This window comes from Erpetoichthys calabaricus, chromosome 1, assembly GCF_900747795.2.
Source record: "Erpetoichthys calabaricus chromosome 1, fErpCal1.3, whole genome shotgun sequence".
Taxonomy (NCBI): domain Eukaryota; kingdom Metazoa; phylum Chordata; class Cladistia; order Polypteriformes; family Polypteridae; genus Erpetoichthys; species Erpetoichthys calabaricus.
In genome coordinates, this window is record NC_041394.2 from 298,256,393 (window position 1) to 298,277,128 (window position 20,736).

The window sequence follows — 20,736 nt, forward strand, 5'->3', positions numbered from 1 at the left end:
TAAGATTCAAAGTCAGCACTCTAGATCCATTTAGAATTGGTGCTGACCATCACACTTTCAAATGCTGCTGTGTTAAGCTCTGCCTACCTGTATATTGTATAAAGAGGGTATAGCAAATGAATATATGTTGTTCTGCAAGCTATTTCATATATTAGCACTTATGAATTAATGACAAAGATCTGCTTTGAAGAATTAAAATGCCTACAGTCTATGCCTACAAGCCTATGATCACCTTCACTTTCAGTTATTTCTGCAGAGTAGCCCACTTGCCTGTCCCACCATCAATTTGTATGAACACAGTAAACTGGGCAGGTTCCTTCTACACTGTCATTGCTAACATCATGCCCAGAACCGGAGGGCATTTCCTCAATTAATTCTTCCCTGCGGCTAATATCCATTGACTTTTCTTAGCAGACCTTTACTCTGCAGACTCTCATTTTAAAAATACAAATTACCACCCTGAGATGTTTATTTGCAATAAACACCCAAACATATAGTCCAATATATGTGCCATTCATCTGACTAGTTACTGAAGTTGGTTGCCATTAATATACTAAACTCTCAAGTGTCAGATGTTAGGGATTTTAGAAGATTTCAAATCAGTCTGTATTATATAATACGGTCTATTAATATAATGCATGTAACCGTTTTTTTCTATTTGCTAAGTTTATTTTTTTAAGTAAAAAATATGTTTTATATGTTTGTCTATCTCATATAACAGTAATTTAAACATCAACTTCAGCTCATGGTTGACACATTGGCAGAAAAAGTACACACTGTATAGCAAATGATTAGCTTTTACTTAGTATGGCCAATAAAATTTCTGCTTTTAATATCTTTTTGCAGCATGGTTTTAAACATTATTTCTCTTTGTCTTTTTTTAATGTAATGCACCTGCTTCTCTCCTCAAACTAATTGTTGTTTGCTCATAATTAATGTGCACAGAGGAAATTACTTAATTTATGATATTTCAGATTTAATCTTGTTAGCATTGACAGATCCCCTTATTAACTTGTTCTTGTACTCTCAGTATTATCATTCTGGTTAGTAATTAAACAAACTGTTATATGAATTAAAATTTACTGTATGCAGTGAATACCGTCTATCGTTATAACTGTTACGTGTAATGCATGAATGTGTGTTTAGGCTGTATGTAGCACACATCCAAATTTACTGCATGTTTGTAATTTACACACATATACAAATGTGTTTGTATGTATGAATAGTCTGCCGATAACATAATTGTATCCAGAAGGAGCGATCCCATGTGTCTCAGCATAAGCATACAGAACAGGTGAAATATCGTTCATATGACACTTGGGGGTATTTTATGGGCAACAAGTGGGGCTCATTCATACCAGGTAAAACCACATAATTGATGATGTTATGGAGTCATACTGGTAATAAGTAGTGAGACATGGAACATGAAGCTGCTCTTCTGTGGAGATAGTCACCTCTGGTGGGTGAAGAGTTAACAGTTCATACTGTAGTATCTCACTCTGTCCCACACATTCTTTATTGAAGGTAGCCCAGGGACACAGCTGAATAAGAAGAGATACTGACACAGCATAGGGAAATGGCATCTATATAAGTTTGGACACTGTCGGGATGGAAAATGACACCAGGAGAAAGGACATCCAGTGAAAGGATACACAAAATAAGGAACAGAGTCTTCATGCAATATCATTGCCATGTGTAGCTTGTAGGATGTGCTTTAGAGTTGTCCCTCAACTCAGATAATTACCAAGGGGACCAAACTTATAAAGCATCATAATGAAAAAAGAACAAAACAGGTTGAGCTCAAGGTACAACAAAACAGGAAAATAACAAAAGACACTGTGCCCCATAGATAAGCAAGTGAGGTGCCTTAATAATCTATCAGGTTGCTTATTCACTCACATATACCGTACACCAAACATTCTGGTTACCTTCATCTAAATACAGCACTTAAGACCTCCTTCACACCCTAAGCTCTTTTTCTCCTACTATTTGAGCCCTTACTAAATGCTGTAATCCTGAATACAAGTTTAACAGCCATAAGACTGGAAGGAGCTTTTATTTTTAAGCCCCAGCCAGTAACCACTATCAGTTACAACTAATGAATGATTTCTGAGGTCCAGGATGTACCATATAGCAGCATATGGAGTCCCAGAGAGGTTGTAAAACTCATATCTGTAGGTTATCAGCCTCTGGAATGATGTGTTACCTAGTGATCCAAAGAGATTGCCTAATCTTCATAGAGTGTGGAATACAATATGTGGTAGGCATATAATTCACACTACCTATTGTGGTGTTATTTCATTTATGTCCTTCTGAACAAGCATAATATTCCTCTTGCCGCTGTCATTGCCAGCTGAGCTCCACTGTCACATTTATATGGCCAACAAGGAGCTGTGAATGACTGGCCTCAAGAACAGCAAAGATATGACTGTTATTAAGCACACTCATTTATTAATGATAATGTTACGGCATTCTTAGTGTATTACAGAAAAATTAAAGCATCCTGATGTCACCATGATCTGGATCTGTGTGTTCATCACCTTTTTGTTTGGATGCTAATGTGAAATCTTGTAGTAAGGAGGTTGTGGGTTCACTTCCTGGGTCTTCCCTGTGTGGATAGTGCTTTGAGTAGTGAGAAAAGCACTATATAAATCCATCCATCCATTTTCCAACCCGCTGAATCCAAACACAGGGTCACGGGGGTCTGCTGGAGCCAATCCCAGCCAACACAGGGCGCAAGGCAGGGAACCAATCTCGGGCAGAGTGCCAGCCCACCGCAGCACTATATAAATGTAAAAAAAATATTATTATCATCATTATTAGTGGAACTCACAAGCATAATTGATATTCAAGCCAATGAATTTGCATACCTGGCTACATTGCTCTACCATGCCAGTTTTCATGCAGATTGAACCATGATTTCCTTTACACTATCCATCTCACTTAGCACCTGACCAGAGACACCAGTAGTCAGATTAAATCCACGTATTTCATTTAATCACAGGGGAGGGTAATATGAAAGAATACAAAGTTAAACACCAGTTTACAAAGTAAGGCCTTATAACACTTATAGGGGTGTCAGGATCCATATTTAATAGCAGAGCTGACCTGTTTTCCGTTCGCTCTTAACATATGTCTCACAATCCAATCTCACCTACACGCACACTCTTGCCTTTAATCTGTGCACACCTTTCCTCTCTTCCACCTGAGGTATTAGGGATGTTTCTCTAAATTCCTTGGGACATTAGAGCACAGTGCCCCTTGACAGTCTCCTGGTTCACTGCTTCGCTAAGTCCTGCTACAAAGTCAGTAACTAGGACAGTTCTTCAGCTGTAACATGTGTTTTTGTACAGCTAATATACAATAGAACATAAAACGCTAAATATTTGTTGTCTTTGTTTATTTTGTTGTACTGTATATGAATCTAAAATAACAAAGTAATGAGTGCAGGAATTTCATTTCTAGTAAAAAAAAATAGTGGTTACAATGCAGTCTTCCTTTTCAGTGTTTTTAATTGGTGAATAATACTTAAAACATAAAAGTATATAAATATAATTTTTAAGTGTTATATTGCATACAGAAAGTTTATTTTAACTAGGTGAGGAGCTTCTCCCATTAAATCTACTGTACATTCTTTAAAGACGGGTCTCTTTCCATAAGTCATTCCTCTATGTTTGTCCAGTTTCTTGCATTCAATATTGTGTGTGGTTGTTTTAAATTTTTGTCTCTTCCTTCTATGTCCTCCTAATCTGTGTTGTGTCTGATGACTATTCTGGATTATCAATGGCGGTAGGTTATTATTTGAATGTTAATGGCTTATTGTTCTGATTTAACCCTTCCTGACAGCAGTCGCTACCCAGTATAAATATATATAATATATATTTATATATGAGCTAGTTTGATGTCAAAGAATTAGACATATCTGTTTTATTTGCCTATATAAATATATTTGTATATATTTATGGCAAGTCTCTGGCATGCACAACAAAGGATGAACCACACTGATGTGCTGTCTTGTTCTTTCATTTGACTTTTAGTGAAAACAAATGTTTATTAATAAACTTTGACAAAATAGTTCTGGACTTCAAGAATATGAAACAGCAGCACAAAGATATGTGGCAGTTGACTTGCTTACAAAAAAAGTACCACAGTAAATCCTAAACATTGCATTTTTTTTAGGGTTGAAGCAAGGATAGTCTAAGACCAAATACATGGCCAAGAGATGAATGACATTGTAAAAAGAAACAGTAAAAAAAAAATCGAGAGAAGGAAGAAAACTGATTGTGAAAAGCAGAATACTAACCAAAAATGAAATGTTAATAATATCACAAAAAAATCCTTATGCTGACTTGTTTTTTAACCCAACTACTTTACTGTAGAAATGTCACGACATTTTATGATCACAACTAGGAATATCTATAGTTGATGGCACAATGGGTGCTATTACTAAGAAACAGAATGACAACACCCATGATTCTAGACACAAAATTCTGGCATCCTTGACCAAAACAGATGTTCAAAATGGTGACGCGATGACATCATCATCATAACAATGAATATTATTACCAGAAAGAGAATCAATAGTAAATTGATTATAAATCCAGAGTGAATTCCATATATGATTGACAACAGTAATAAAAAACCCTGATTTGTGTAATGCAAAAGATTCAAAATGATCAGAGTTATGCAGTGCAATTAAAAATCAGCTCCATATAAGCAGCACACCTAGATGACTTTATCTGAGTCACGCAGATCAATGTGCCATATGTGTTTACCCTGAGACATCCAAATGCTGTAAAATACAGCCATTCAACTCAATCCATGAAAGGAGACATTGGCTAAAGGTTTTTACTAGAGCCACATCTTATAACCAGGCATGTACTATATGTGTGTTCCTCACTTTACTCCTGTTTACCCCTGGGATCACAGTACCTTATTCACAATTTTTATTCCCACACTGTCAGTCTTTCCAGGCTGTCACATTGTCCATTCTTCATTCAGTTTCTTCTGTCTAACAATGAACTCTACCCATTTAAATTCTCCCAAGAGATTCCCACTGGAGTATCTGACTACTGGAAAAGATCACTCCAGAAGATTAAATCAGTTTTTTTGGAAAAGATCATTCTATAATGTTGCTGCAGATGCTGGAATAGAATTTGCCACTGCTACTTGTTTATAATAAATTGGGTTCTCAATGTGCCTAAACATACATAAGTAAATATTGATCTGAGAATAGCTGACAAACGTGAAGGGGAAAAATCAAATAAAATCTCTGCAAATTTCATCTGCCTTTAGCTCCTCACCGCACACCCCAAAAATGTACAATGGCAAAGGAAAATATCAGGCCAAATACAAAGATGTTCTGGCATCAGATCCGTCATTGGTAGTAACAAGTCCACCTTAAAGCCCCTTCCAATGCGTCTATGAACACCTTTATCAGAATGGGAGTGAATACCACCTTAAATAGCCAAGAGATGAATAAGGTAGTAAAAAGAATCAAGCTGAAACAGAGAATCAGAAAGAGAATTAGATAAACTCAAAATAGAAAGATTACTTTAACCATTTAAGTAAAATGAATAGCCACATCACCAGCTTCAACAAGAATGTGCATTTCTAATGCATTCTTGTTTATCATGGCGCCTGTGAGTAGGACATGCTACGTGCTGGTCAGACATGCAAATAAGAATTCCACTGTACTTACTGCATGTGATAATGCTATTATTTCGACTAATGCTACTAAATAAGGAGTCTTTAGCCTTGCTTTAAATTCATTTTTGCATCACTAGACTACTAAGTTTTATTAGCATTAATTAAAATGTATTCAAGTCAATAGTTTTAAATAATTTTGATCCATGTTCATTAATATGTAACATATGAACTGGCAAATACTGTGACCTATTAATGGTGTAGTCCATCACATACAGTAATAACTGAGTTTACGCAATGCAAATATATATATATGTGCAATTTAACCATTAAATGCCAACAATAAATACGTTTTAAAAATTACAGTTTGAAACCACTACTGGCTTGAGCACATGCTGTATCACTGCTCTTTGCTGCTGTTTTTGTTCTGATTACTGTTTTTACCATTTGCTGTATTCCCAAATTACGATTTAATACCTGTCATAATGTTTGCAAATGGTGGTGAAGAATTAAGTCCAAATATTATTGAATCATTTTTAAATCTGCTCTCAATGTTGTTCAACCTTTGCTTATTACTTTGTGAATGGAGATATAATGAACAAGAGCCAACACATTTCACCCTTTAGCGGAAACATGTCTTGGCATGGTGCTTATAGCTTTCATACTCATAACAAGACACCCTGCTCAAGTTTGTAACATCATGATTCTATCACAGCTGCCATCTAGGAAATGCTTTGTTGTTAATGAAGGAGTCCCATGCTGAATTTCATCAGTTTGAACAATTTCTGTTTTAATGCATGCACCATGAAAATCTGTCAACTTCCAGAATCTTTAGCCCAGAGCCAGGTGCCATATAAACAGCATGCTGTCTAGATTTGTCACCGAAGATAATTAAAGAAAGGTTCCTTCTACACCCTTTACACTTTTCTCTCTCCAGAATGATTAGAATAGCTTTTGATTGCAGGGATGCTGTGTGCGTGCATAGGTATTCGTGTTGGATTCTTCCAATTTACTTGGAAAATCAAAAGCCATTCCAAACTAGCAGAAATACCACAAAATAATAATTGTTGTTCCTAATTAAGACTGTGCATGGCAGGTTGCAAGTCAAATTTCACAATGTCTCTCCTTTATCATTAGTTGCTTGGTTAGGTAGCTAAGCCCAGGCTTCAGTGCTGTCACAAGTGGAAATCTCATTCTGTTTTATGTTGGTGTATCTGCTCCAGATGCTGAAGGATGATGATGCAGAGACTGGGCTAACTGATGGTGAAAAAGAAGATGAACCCAAAGTGGACGAAAAACTTGGGAAACTGCAATATTCTCTGGATTATAATTTCACAGAAAACCAGGTGAGATGTTATGAAGAGTAGCATTTTCCAGTGAAAATCATGATCAAAAACCTTCTATTAGCTAAACTGCCTATCTTATGGGTAACCGGGTTTTTATTCATTTACCACTTGGAAACTCAGGTTTCATCTTGTTAGCAGGAACCTCCATTTTATTTTAAAGTAGTCTCATTGGTGCTGAATGAGAGCAGCACCTGAGTTTACTTAAAGGTCTATCAAAGGCTAGCAGTTCTTTGGTAGGAACAGTTTTTATTCATCTATCCATTTTTAGCAAGTGACACATGATGGGCTGGTACATATTTTCTTCTTTGCTATTTATTTCTGCAGTTGAATGCATGTGTGAATTCATGCTACAAATTTTGTTCTTCCTCCCTTATTTAAAACATAATTCCACAAATAAGGCTGAATCATTACCCACAAAGTGGGCAGCTAAAAGGTGAGAAGAGAATAGTAAATTCTAGCTTTCATCTGACTCTTTTTCCTCACAATCTTGAAACAGGATTGAAAGAGTTCAGAAAATGGTGAGTCGAAGGATCTTCCTTTTTTCTACCTTTTTTTTTTTGTTTCCGGGAGGCCCCGGGATATTAGACCACAGATAGCTAGCCTTTCCATTGGGTTTTGGCAAAAGTTGCTGTTTAGATGTCTACACTGGTGAATTCATAACAAGTACTAATTTGCCTGCACTAGCAGGTCTGGAAGAAGGTGGCAGAAGACTGAAATATTAAAAGTTTGCTTTTAGAAGCTGACAGCTCATGGAATGAACTAAATTGCCTGTCATGTTACTCCCTGTTAATAACACACGTGATACTCTTATGTGAATTCATCTGTTTTACACGTGTTGTGCTACAAAAAGTAAGAGAACAGCTTGCTGAATGTATTTCATGATATCTGCCCATAATTAATAAGCATTGGAAACACACAGCTGCTTATTTTGTTCTTTGCAAATTATTGAGTGATAGTAACAAGATTGCTTTGAGAACTACCTCAAACCTTATACTGCAGCAAATATATTTTGCAATAGATAGGCTTAGTTAAGAGCACTTCAATAATGAATACTTCAAGTAAAAAAAGTAAATCAAACAACATCCTGCATGGCAATGTTTACAAAAGTGTTGATTTGAATGTTAAGGTGAGTATCTTTACAGCAAACCTGACACACCCATTGTAAGTGGTGTAAAAATGACAGGGCTGTCTGAGCTCTTTGTAGCTTTTTATAGGTGAACTTAACCTATAAAAAAAGCATTGTGAATTTTTTCTCAATGAATAATGAGTCACATACTCAGGGAAAATGGTAGAAATTGAAATGTGTTTAAGAAGCTATTCTTCATGCGAAGGGTGTTGGCTATCAGAAATCAGGTGAAATCAAACCAGTTGGCTGCTTAAATAGCTTAACATACTGAATGGTTTTCTCTGATTTGGTCAAAGTTTTTATGGTCTTATGGTTGTCTGGCTTTTATAAGCTGACGTTTTAAAAAGAACTTTGGAATTGTAATAGTCTTGTATCATGTATGCTATAAAGCAGGTTAATCTTTTAGATTCTTTTGAAATTAATGCTTAATTTCTTTTAAAGATTAAAGTGGACAGTTTACTAGGAATTTTTAAATGTGTTAATTTCCAAGCAAAAATGTTCTTAATTCAAAATGCTTGATAATACATTCTTGAAAGTTAACAAAATCATGGACAAGTGCAGGCTATGTAGTCATTTTGTGACTTGTTCCAGCATTGCTATCATTATCTGTTGTACTTCTTGATACTGTTTCAGAGTAACTGCAGTTCCAAATGTGCAATTCTTTTGATTGCAATGATTACTTTTTTGAAAGTAAACATGTTTAGTGTTTAATAGTATTCAAAACATACATTCCCATACCAGTGTACTTGGTTTCTACAAAGAATCACAAAATTATAATATGGAGCACTGTAAAATGCATTCATAAGAAATCAGAAGAGAATATCATATTATTGGTACAGAGGTGCTTCTGTATGCTTAAACCTAGTACAGTACCCTGTTTTTCAGTTGTAGTTTTATAAGCTGTGCTGTAATAAAAATTGATTATTTATTTTTTCAAAGTTGTTTGTGACTTTCTACAACATCCAGGCAAAATGTTGCTCATACCAACAGAACTGAGTTGAAAGTAGGACCAGTGGCGTAGGAAGGCGGGTGCAGAGGGTGCGGACCGCACTGGGTACCAGCTCTGAGGGGGTGACAACAAATTGCCGGTTTTGTATTAATGCGCCTTTTTGTTACATAAAATAACATGTCAAATAATTTACATGGGCTTTAACAATCCCTAATTGCAGCAAATTGCGAGTGAACGATGTGATGCTGTAATGATTTAGTATTATTGTGTGGTGCGTGGGGGGAGGGGGTGTTCTGTCTCGTTTCTTTTGAACTGTGCTGGTGCTCAAGTAAACAAACAACCGGTCCTGTGACTCATTGTCTCATCCCTGCCACAAATATATCATCGCCCCAAGGCGTTCTGTGCAACAAGATGATATTTTTAACCCGAACATCATAATAATATAGTCGGCGCGAAACGTTTTAGACAGTGGGGTGGGTAGGTATTGTCCGCTCTAGAACCGACCATAAAGTAAACAAGTTTACTTTAGGATTGTTCTACGAGCGAACGGACAATATCTCCCTCCCCATCCCACTATCTTAAGGCTCCTATATATACGAGCCGGGACACACAAAGAAATCATGTGTCACAATTCTGGTTAATTGGCGATTTGGCGTAATTTTTGGCGACAAATCAGAGGCCAAGAAGGGGCAGTATTGGGAAATTATCATTGGCGTTCTCTTGATTTGGCTCGTTATTGCCTTTATTTTACATCACCAAGATAGTATTTTTAAAATATTTTTTTCTAATTTTTCGATGCTTCTTTGTTTTTTCCTTGAAATTAATGTCGGAAATCTATGGTAACTTAAATGTGTGCATAATTTATTGTTCCAATTTCGATGTATTTTTCGAGATGTGCTGTTCATAAGACTTCAATAGTGATACCGTTTTTGGCGATTTATTCCTTATTAATAAAAAGACATTTAACTTCTTTTTTTATTCATAAAAAATTGTTTACAAAATAATTAACATTATGCCCTCTTTACTTAACCAATTGAATAAAAAAATTGCTTTCTCGATAAATTTCATTTTATATTTTGCTGGACATGGGGGTGACAAGTTTAAACTCCGCCCCGGGTGCCACCAGACCTTGCTACGCCACTGGGTAGGACACCTTACCATGTTCAGAAAATTGATGTAATGGTAGAGATATTTAAACATATATTTCAGCTTTTCTTTTTCTGATTTATGGCAGTAGTACATTTACGTGATATGTACCTTTAACAAAGGTAATACAATGTATTAAGTACCAGAAGCATTGCGAAAAAGCTGCACATTTAATTGTTTCGTTTATTTTGCATTTCTCAAAAAACTCTGCATGAATTGGCCCACAGGTCAGGAATATCTAAGCCAAGCGTCACTCCATCATGCCTGTTCTGCTGGAAGTGATTAACTGACCAACGAAGCACTACCTTCAGATTTTATATTGTGTGGGTGTATATATATTAAATATAACATGTTTTGACCATCATGAAAATGCAGTTTGCTGCAGTGTCCAGATTTCTAATGTAATCTGAGCATTTTACTGCACTCATATTGCAAAATGGGCACCTGCCGTGAATGACGCTGTTTTTGCATAAGCAGTGACAGCCCATTAATGCAAAAATCACCTGTAATTCCAAGATCAGACTGTCAAACGTTGTGTCTTGGTGGCCTTGGTCAAACCACAATTTATTTATTTTGAAATAAATTAGCTATGGCAGATGTGATGGTACTGTATATGATGGCTGGCTTGTTGATAACATAACAGGCTGAACCCTCTATTTTTTATATGGCCTGTACTATTCATTATAACTGTAATCATGGCATTACATGTGCTAGGTGATAATGGCTACCTGCTCTGATGCTGGAGCCTTATGCCTTTCTCTGAACCCAGAGTGACAAGGACAGCCTCTGTTTGTCGCACATAATCACATGCACTCAGTTGCTTAATTCTTCATGGGACTCTTCAAATGCAGCTAAATGATGTCTAAATGCCAGCCAATGAAGTTCTGCAGCATTGGAATTGCACATGTATGAGGTAGAGTAATATAGTCCATACATGGTTGTTTCTGGGTGGCATCCAGGAGGGGTTCAAGACTTGTTCTTGTACACACCATTACAAGGTGATTGTGGTAAATAGCATAAAAATGTGCATATGTCATATTTTATAAATCAGCTTTTGTTTTGATGTATGCATTTTCCTGTTTTTTGGTGTGCACATATTTTCATGCTCTAATTCATACAAAATTTTATAAATGAAGCCCCATGTCTTTAGTTAGCTGGCCAGAGACAATGACCATATACTAAATACTACAGATTTAAGATTTATTAGTCACAAAATATGCTCAGGAATACCTGTAACTTATTCTACATAAATTCAGATTCATGGCAAATGACACAGAGTTCTTGAAGTCTTTGTGGCAATGAAATCAACAAGGCTGAATTCGGGGTTCTTGACACTCAGGTGACCACTACAGAAGACTCAATATTAGATTAATTATGAGGCTTCAATGTCCTCAGTGTGTGTAATGTGTGTAATAGCCTAGTCCAATAGACTCAGTGTGGTGGTTAAGGTAGAGGTCGTTTGAACAATCTGAATAGAAGTGCAATTCTGATGCTCTTGTGCACAGAGCAGCACCAAGTTCTGTGAAGTGTGATTATCTTAGTGGACAACTACATTACAGAAAAAGCATATTACATTTTTTTCACTTTCAAAAGGATTCCAAAAAATAATCTCATTACTTGCCAAAGGACAAAATCAAATCTGTAAATTATGTCATTATGTTTTGTTCATTCATGAGGAAATTGTCTTGCTCCAGAGATAACAGAATTTCATAAATAAAATGTCACTTTTCCTTTTAATACAGCGGTGGAAACAATGAAATCTTTTTTCCACAATCTGTATTATTTGAATGCAGTGCAATTTTTGCATGAAATGGTTATGTTACAAGAAAAGCTTGCATACCGTACCATAATTGTTAGATAAGAGAATGAGATATTGAACCTATCAGCGGAAGACTTTCATTTACATTCATAGTTATGGTATTCATGACTCAGGTAGTGCCAAATGAAAGTATTTAAATTATTGGCAAAAATGTTAAATGGAATTAATATCTTTCACCTAGGCATACTAGAAAAATTCTAAGGGTGGAAATGGCTTGCATATTAACATAAAAGCAATTAGTCAATCCAACATCAACATAAAAGCAATTAGTCAATTCAAAATCAAATAGAATAATTATAAAATTATATTGTTGCAATTGGCATAATAATTGTAGGAATGATGGAAGTAAGTGGGCATTGTGGTTTAGTGGGCTATCCTAAAGACATCTTGGACTACAACCATGGAAAACACTCCAATGTCACAAATATGTGCTACCTTACAGAAAATGAAGTTAGGCCACCATTTCCCATAGCCAGAGGTGAGTGTAAATCTTACAAAACATCAGGCTGAAATCACTGAATCTCTTGGTATGTTTGCCAGTTGAAAACCCATACTCTAAGAGTCGGGTACATTAGAAGTAGATGCAGTTTAGATTAAACTAAACTGAAAGGTTTATTGTGAGATTCTCTGGAGTGTAGATCAATGTCTTTGTCAATTTCCCAGTATTGAGCAGCACTAAAGATACTAGCAGTAATTCTGAGAAGGAGAATCCCTAATCTTACCAAGCCTGACTAATAAATTGGTGTAAATATCATTTTTTTTTATTGATCTCTTCCTTATAACATGCACTTAATCCAATTAAAGGACACAGAAGTTGGGTTTTTTTAAGGGTTGGCCAGGAAGGGCTGGCCCCCTCAAAGGATGCATTATGTTACAAAAATAAGTCTGAAGTTTTTAAGGACAAAATTAATATGTAAATATGTTAATAATTAGGCCCTCAGAGGTGCAGTGCTGGCACTGCTGTCACATAGCAAGGAGTCCAGGGGTTGGGATCCATTTGCTCCCAGTGTGGAGTTTACTTGAGGGTCTGTGTGGCTGTGCTTTGGTTTCCTCCTACGGTCCAAAGACCTGCAGGTTAGGTGAATTAATGATGGTAAATTGGTGTGTGTGTGTTTGTGTGTGTGCGTGTGCGTGTGTGTGTGTGTGTGTGTGTGTGTGTGTGTGTGTGTGTGTGTGTGTGTGTGTGTGTTTTCACCCTGCAATGGCCTGTTGCCTTGTACAGCAGCTTTTCCTGCATATACCTGTTGCTTGCTGGGATAGACCTCAGCTCTCCCCACCTTAAATTAGCAGTTTAGAGGATGGATGGGTCAACAAATACTATAATCTGTCCTGCCCAAAGCAACTCTGTCTCTTGGACATCACCAGTCCTTAAAACAAACAGAGAAATAGTCTGTACAGTTTCAATTATAGACTAGCCTTTGATTTCATATTTAGCTTTAGGTATCTGATTTCCTCATGTATATTTTGTATTCAGTATTTTCCTTTCTTACACATCTGATAGCCGCCCTCATTAGCAAAACAGATCCTCATTAGTAGGCACGAGCAATTGAAATGACAATGTGTGTGCCAGGCATTTTTGTACAAACAGCGGTATGGCAGTCGAGGAAATCTGTATCACACATCACAAATTACACCGTGGCAATACATTTAAAAAAATAAAAAATGTGATACCTATTTTTGATGAAGCAAATAAATAGCAGAAAACGCTCCAGCTTTCAAATCAATTAACAGGTGGCTCTGAGGCTAAGGATCTGCGCTGGTATCCAGAAGGTTGCCGGTTCGAATCCCCGTCACTGCCAAAAGAGATCCTACTCTGCTGGACCCTTGAGCAAGACCCTTAACCTGTAATTGCTCCAGGGGCGCTATACAATGGCTGACCCTGCGCTCTGACCCCAAGGGGTATGCGAAAACTAACAAATTTCTAATACGAGAAATCGTATAAGACGAAATAAAGAACAAAAAAAAAAAGTCCCCGAACACACCCGAATGTTACACTATGTATACATTTTCTTACTTGCTAAAATAGGAAAGTGCTTATTTTGCCACAATTAAAATACTTAGACAAACAATCTTAACAAAGCAATATTTTAGGCAATTTAAATATCATTAACAGTATTTATGTGTTCTTTCATAAAATTTGAAATTTTAAATGTGTTAATGTTAGTGAGATTTACTTCGTAATGTATATTTATATTATGAACAACTGCCATATTTGACATGGGATATGATGTAAATATGTAGCAGTACAGCTGAGACTCTAAAAATGCAATGGTTTGCCTGGCCCACCAATCTTAGATGTCAGATTCCACCCATGAGTCTTTTCTGCTGACATCTGGCAGAAGCCAGTTCTGGATGAACTATAGAGAACACAAATATGATTATTACTTAGTGCAGCAGATGAAAGACACATCAAGCTTATTACCCTTCGAAATCGGAAGATGTCCAGCAGTGCCATTAGCTCAGAACTGGCAGAAACCAGAGGGACCCAGGTACACCCATCTACTGTCTGGAGAAGTCTGGCCAGAAGTGGTCTTCATGGAAGAGTTGCAGCCAAAAAGCCATACCTCCGACATGGAAACAAGGCCAAGCGACTCAAGTATGCACGAAAACATAGGAACTGGGGTGCAGAAAAATGGCAGCAGGTGCTCTGGACTGATGAGTCAAAATTTGAAATATTTGGCTGTAGCAGAAGGCAGTTTGTTCGTCGAAGGGCTGGAGAGCGGTACAATAATGAGTGTCTGCAGGCAACAGTGAAGCATGGTGGAGGTTCCTTGAATGTTTGGGGCTGCATTTCTGCAAATGGAGTTGGAGATTTGGTCAGGATTAATGGTGTTCTCAATGCTGAGAAATACAGGCAGATACTTATCCATCATGCAATACCATCAGGGAGGCGTATGATTGGCCCCAAATTTATTCTGCAGCAGGACAACGACCCCAAACATACAGCCAAAGTCATTAAGAACTATCTTCAGCGTAAAGAAGAACAAGAAGTCCTGGTATGAAGTGATGGTATGGCCCCCACAGAGCCCTGATCTCAACATCATCGAGTGTGTCTGGGATTACATGAAGAGACAGAAGGATGTGAGGAAGCCTACATCCACAGAAGTTCTGGGGTTAATAAATAATAATAATAATAATTAATTACATTTATATAGCGCTTTTCTCAGTACTCAAAGCGCTATCCACACAGGGAGGAACCGGGAAGCGAACCCACAATCTTCCACAGTCTCCTTACTGCAAAGCAGCAGCACTACCCACTGCGCCACCTGTGAGGGCCTTTGATTCTTTACTACAATGCTTTAACAAAATGTTAACCCATGTTCAGCCAAATTAATGCTTGATACTTTGGTTTAATGTTGCCAGTGCCTGATTCCAATTGTCTCCTAATTGTGTCTATACACATGTGTACACTAAATGCTTTTACTGTCATTTTATAAAGAGCCTTTTAATTCCATTTATGCACGATAGTCAGCCGAAAGTGTAAGTTGTGTACATAGGATTTAATTCAGACACATACAGTATGTAAGAGCAGTTGTAGTGGTAGCTCTACATGGATCAAAAAGAGACAGCCTTATGCAGCTTTGTGAGAGGAGGCCTTCTAGGCCATATTTTACCCCAAAGAGAGCAGATGCACGCTAAAATTTAAACCAAATAAATATTACCGACGTCTACACACAAAATGGTATAAGATGTCTTTCACAGTATATCACTAGATATGTGCACCTTTCTGAAGCCTAATACATTGTCCAGTTTTTATACATTATGTATTGTGTATCATACACTATAAACTTTTGCCTTTAGAATTCTGATGGAACATATTTAGTCACACTTGTCATTTATGTCCCTGAGGATACTGAGAGTTGTAAAACTGAAGGTCTTACACTACTTGCAGAGCTCAAATGGCCCATGATCAGCACTCTCCTGTCAAGGTGCAGAACATTAGGCTCTTTCATAGACAACATCAAATCCTACATTAATACATTATTTAGGAGCTGAGACACGATGCTTAGTTCAGTGTCAGATAACTGAGTGCCACAGTCTTATTCAAGTCTGGAACCAGCCTACCCAAGGAGTGCCAGTCTGTAGTATGGCACATGCCTACCTGTTTTGTATAAAGGATAGGTTAGACAGCCTTAACATGTTTGTCTTTGAGATGTAAGTTTGGGGCAGTCAGAATACGTGTTCAAATTCCAAAAGACCATTCTCTTTGTTAGTGAAGAAAAGCAGGGCTTTGGAGCTGTGATGCAGCGGCACTAAAAAACTGGGTCACTTACTTGACCATAAATAAAAAATAGACTGGAGAAATTCATCAAACATAAACAATATAGTAAAAACTGCCAAGTACTGTATATCTGTTAATGGCTTGGGCACCCAAATAGCAAGCATGCCATGCCACATAAACACTATATAAATATACGGTGATGTCTGCCATAACTGGCTTAACGATAATCTCTCCCAGGCTGAGACAGGAGGTCTCTATAGTATTTAGAACCTGTAGCTATGAGTGATTCATTCTTTGAAGCCTGGCTAGAACATCTACGATACATGAACTGAGTTTGAAAAGTACTTTTACTAACTGTATCCCTAATGCATAACCAAATTTTGCTCAGTCTTATCCTCAAAACCCAACAAATGTTGTTTAATTGCTGACTGTGAATATTCCTTTTTTTATTTTTATTGATTTTATTAAAATCAAATAACATTTCATACAAATAACTCAAGTGTTTTGCCTTGGTAAAGCAATATTTTACTCTACTTTCCCCTTTTGTATTATTAATATGTAGCCTTTGTCAGAATGCCTCAAATCTCACAGACTTACCACTGTTTATAAGGTATTGTACCATATAACTTCTCCCCACCTTCCCTTCTACATGTGTAACCTCAGGCAATAAGGTGTAGTAAAAGACAAGCAGGAGTTAAGTTACAATTTAAACAATGTATTATTGATAATATTCATAAATAATAGCAATATCCATCCATCCATTTTCCAACCCACTGAATCCGAACACAGGGTCGCAGGGGTCTGCTGGAGCCAATCCTAGCCAACACAGGGCACAAGGCAGGAACCAATCCCGGGCAGGGTGCCAACCCACCGCAGTAATAACAATATGCAAAGTACATTTGAATATTGGCAACCATACAACCTGATAAATGGTGATGTGTAGTTTCAGGCGACACACAAACTTGTTAGTTACATAAAATGTCTTTAGTTAAGGCATCATTTGTGGCCAGCTTTCTTCAGAATAGGCCGCATGCCTGTCTCGATATGGCTGCCGAGCTGTACTCTTTATTGTGTTGTCCTTTTCAGTTCATGGTGTGTGAGATAGTCTTTCAGCAGTTTGGTTAGAGAGAGAGCTGGGTAAAGCAAGCAAATTTATAGGTTTTCTGTCAAACCCCTGGAGCCAATAGGATGCCATGGTACTTAAAGGCTTTTGATACAGGCCAATTCCAAACAGCCATACTTCAGACCAATGGGGGGATAGAACATCTTCACACCTGCCCCCCAAACCATATGTTAAGGTAAAGCTTGGCAGTTAGGCAGCCTGGCTTTGTGTGGGTGTAGAGAGAGAGACTTTAGCAGAGAAACACTTACCAAACTTGTTTGAGGCACTTCCCCCCCCCCCCCCCCAACCCTATCGTAAAATTCAAAGAGACCCATTCCTAAAAGGGGGGGTACACATGAATGTTTCTCATTAATGTAACACTAATATTACATTGCTTTGCCTAAGTTACAAATAAAGACATACAAAATATTTATCAAGTTGTATGCAAAATTTCACATCATAACACTCAAGTTTTACAAAAAAAAAACATAAGGGTTCAAAACAAATCAACCCCCACCCCTGAGAAAGAGAGCTAGGCCAGCAGAGTAAAACTTTAAGCTAGTAAAGATAAGCAAACAGATAAATGAATAAAGATAAATGGAGTAAAAGAGGGGAGAGAACCTGCTTCCTCAATTTAAATGCTTATTCTAAAATGTTATTGATTAGATCCTGCCAGGTGAAAGAGTTCTGAACAGATCCTCTAAGAGAGAATTTGATTTTTTTCCAATTTCAAATAGTATATTACATCAGTTACCCATTGACTTGAAAGAGGTGAGTTAGGATTCTTCCAGTTGAGCAAGATAAGTCTACGTGCCAATTGTGTAGTGAAGGCAATCACAGTTTGTTTGTCCTTCTCCACTTTAAGCCCATCTGGAAGTACACCAAACACAGCTGTTAATGGGTTAGAAGGGATTGTGACACCAAGGCTGTCTGAACTGTGAATATTCATTGATTGTGCCTTATGATGCTCTCCCACCTTATCGAAAGTTGGCTCCTACCTTAAGCCCAGTGTTACCAAGATTGGTTTTGACCCCCTTGTTCCTGATATAAATGAATCATATGCAATAATGGATGTTTTTATTCAATATTGATATATGCATTGCTATTTATCAATCCAGACAGTAGCCTTGTCTTGTAATTGCACTGTTTTATGATTTAGTTTTTTTATGAACTCAACTTCAGACTTTTTTAACTTCTCTCTGGATCCCAGGGTGTCTTTTTTCAAAATGTTGTGAGGTCCATTTTAGTGGTCATTCTGCACATATATAAAGCAAGGAGTTAGAAATCGAATTCAGTACTGTCAAAAACTTTAAAAAACAAACATGCTTATACATATTTGATAGTCTTAAGTTACATAGAAATATCCACCTCCTGTTCATATTTTAAATAGTCTTTAACTATATTAAGTTATAGAATAGAATTTCACTCAAAAAAAATTTGCATAAGCACAGTGGTTAGCACTGATATCACAGTTGTATGCTTAAATCCCTGCCAGCACTCTTCAAAACAATCATGCCAAAATGGTTGTTCAGAGCGATGCCACAGAAAAACGTAAAAGAATATGAAGGTTCCAGAAAGTAGCCTTTATTTAGCATCCATAACTGGCTGCATAAATAACCATGAATAGATTATAACAGCTTTTTGAAATTCCAATGGGTTCCTGATTTTAAAAGGAACCTTGCTGCATTCAGCTCCACAGACTACGTTCAGTTTTGATTTAATCTGGTAGTATCCTGCTAGGTAGCATACTACACATTCAAGATTCCTGTTTTATCCGCATATCAGAGACCTTTTTAAAGCTCAACAAAGGAATTTCATATGCAAAGAACCTTTCCAAGATTAAAAATGTTTTTTTGTCAAGCAGTGTTTGTGGGAGGAGCCACACAACCCAGTGCAGTGATATTAAAGAACTGTTATTTCTGAGTGTGGTCTCTGCCTGTTTGCCTCTCCATGTAAGGGGTTCTTCTCACATGCCAAAAATGAGTGCCCACCCCCCATGGGCTAGTCCCAATGCACTGGCCCCCTAAAACTCGGAATCGGATTAAGTGGGTTTGATAATGGAAGGGTGGAATAAAATATTTGCTTGATTCTATATGCTTTCATGCCTTTTGTCTTAAATGTAAAGTAAGAAAAGATAGAATTAAATTATTGAAATAAAAAGTCAACTCAATCCTTATTTTTCCCTCTCCAGTAAATCCACTAAATGAATGCTTTTTAACTTGATTGAAATTCTTTTAGAAAATAATTGTCCATTTTGCAAAGATAATTACCAGTCTCAGCATGGTTTTAACTCTAGGCATTGTGCTTACTCAATTATTGGAACTGTTCTCTTTTTTCTCCAGTCAATTCATACAAGAACATTTTAAAAATAGCTGTAAGTCAGATACTGTGCTCTTGAAAAGGAAAATTCGACAACTAAGTGTATCATCAAAACTAACTAATACAAGTGGTGTACTTAATTGAAATGCAGAATATTTATATGTAGTATTGACTATGCTCTGAAATAATGTTATCTTAAAATAAAATAACAGCATGGAGAAATTTGTGAGATGCAAATAATATAGTTTACAGTGAGCGGAGACTATTCCATGTGTCCTACACATGACTTTCCCAACTTAAAGCTGTGATTTTAGCAGTAGTCTATTGCAGGGTCAACAAATTATTATTTGGAATTGAATAGAAGAATCATACATTTGTTGAAAAAGAATGTGTATCTACCAAAATCAATAGGCTCTTTTCTAACGCAGCTAATACTATAAAAGCACTAAGTTTTCTGATTGAGATCTTTAGTTATCGTGTGCACAGACTCACATGTTGACACCCATACCAAAGATAGACACACACACACACTAATGCACACAGACAGATTTCTCGCCAAAGGTGTTCAAATTCTGTTCACAAATCCATTTGAAACAGGAAAGTGAAATATTTGGACCCAGTCACAATACTGTGACTAAAGTCTACAGTATAAACAGAAGTAGAGTTTCACAATCTTTATGTTTGAGTAAACAGATGTGGTCTTTTGAAGATTTGTAGAATAAACAGTAAAATTTGTTTCCAGAAATTTTTGTATACTGACCAAACAAACTCTACTTACATTTCCCAGTCCTGTGCATACAACCATTATTTATTTGTTATGGATTCAGCCACTTCAGACATTCATAACATTTCTTCCATAGTCATTATAGATTGCATAAATAAAATGGTGTAAATTCTGTTTTGATGAGGAGGTCATCTTAATCCGTTGCTAACATTTTGGCAATGCAATTTTTTGGAATACTTCTTCTGCATTCCTTTTTTTTGCCTCTTTTTCCCAACTACAGTGTGTCCAGATTACTTCCCAGCTTAGCCACATGTACAGCATCAGCCTGTCTCCAACA

General features: G+C 36.9%; 1 protein-coding gene across 8 annotated transcripts in view; it reads left to right on the plus strand.

The window, feature by feature from the left end:
- syt1a (synaptotagmin Ia) overlaps positions 1-20,736 on the plus strand; it is a 1,226,547-nt gene that overhangs the window by 1,046,917 nt on the left and 158,894 nt on the right. For 7 of the 8 annotated variants that reach the window (XM_028817014.2, XM_028817013.2, XM_028817016.2 and 4 more), the window contains one exon: positions 6,870-6,992. In XM_028817014.2, coding sequence (XP_028672847.1) covers positions 6,870-6,992 — 123 coding nt within the window. The remainder of the gene's footprint in view (positions 1-6,869; positions 6,993-20,736) is intronic. The other variant, XM_028817071.2, reaches the window with a different exon arrangement.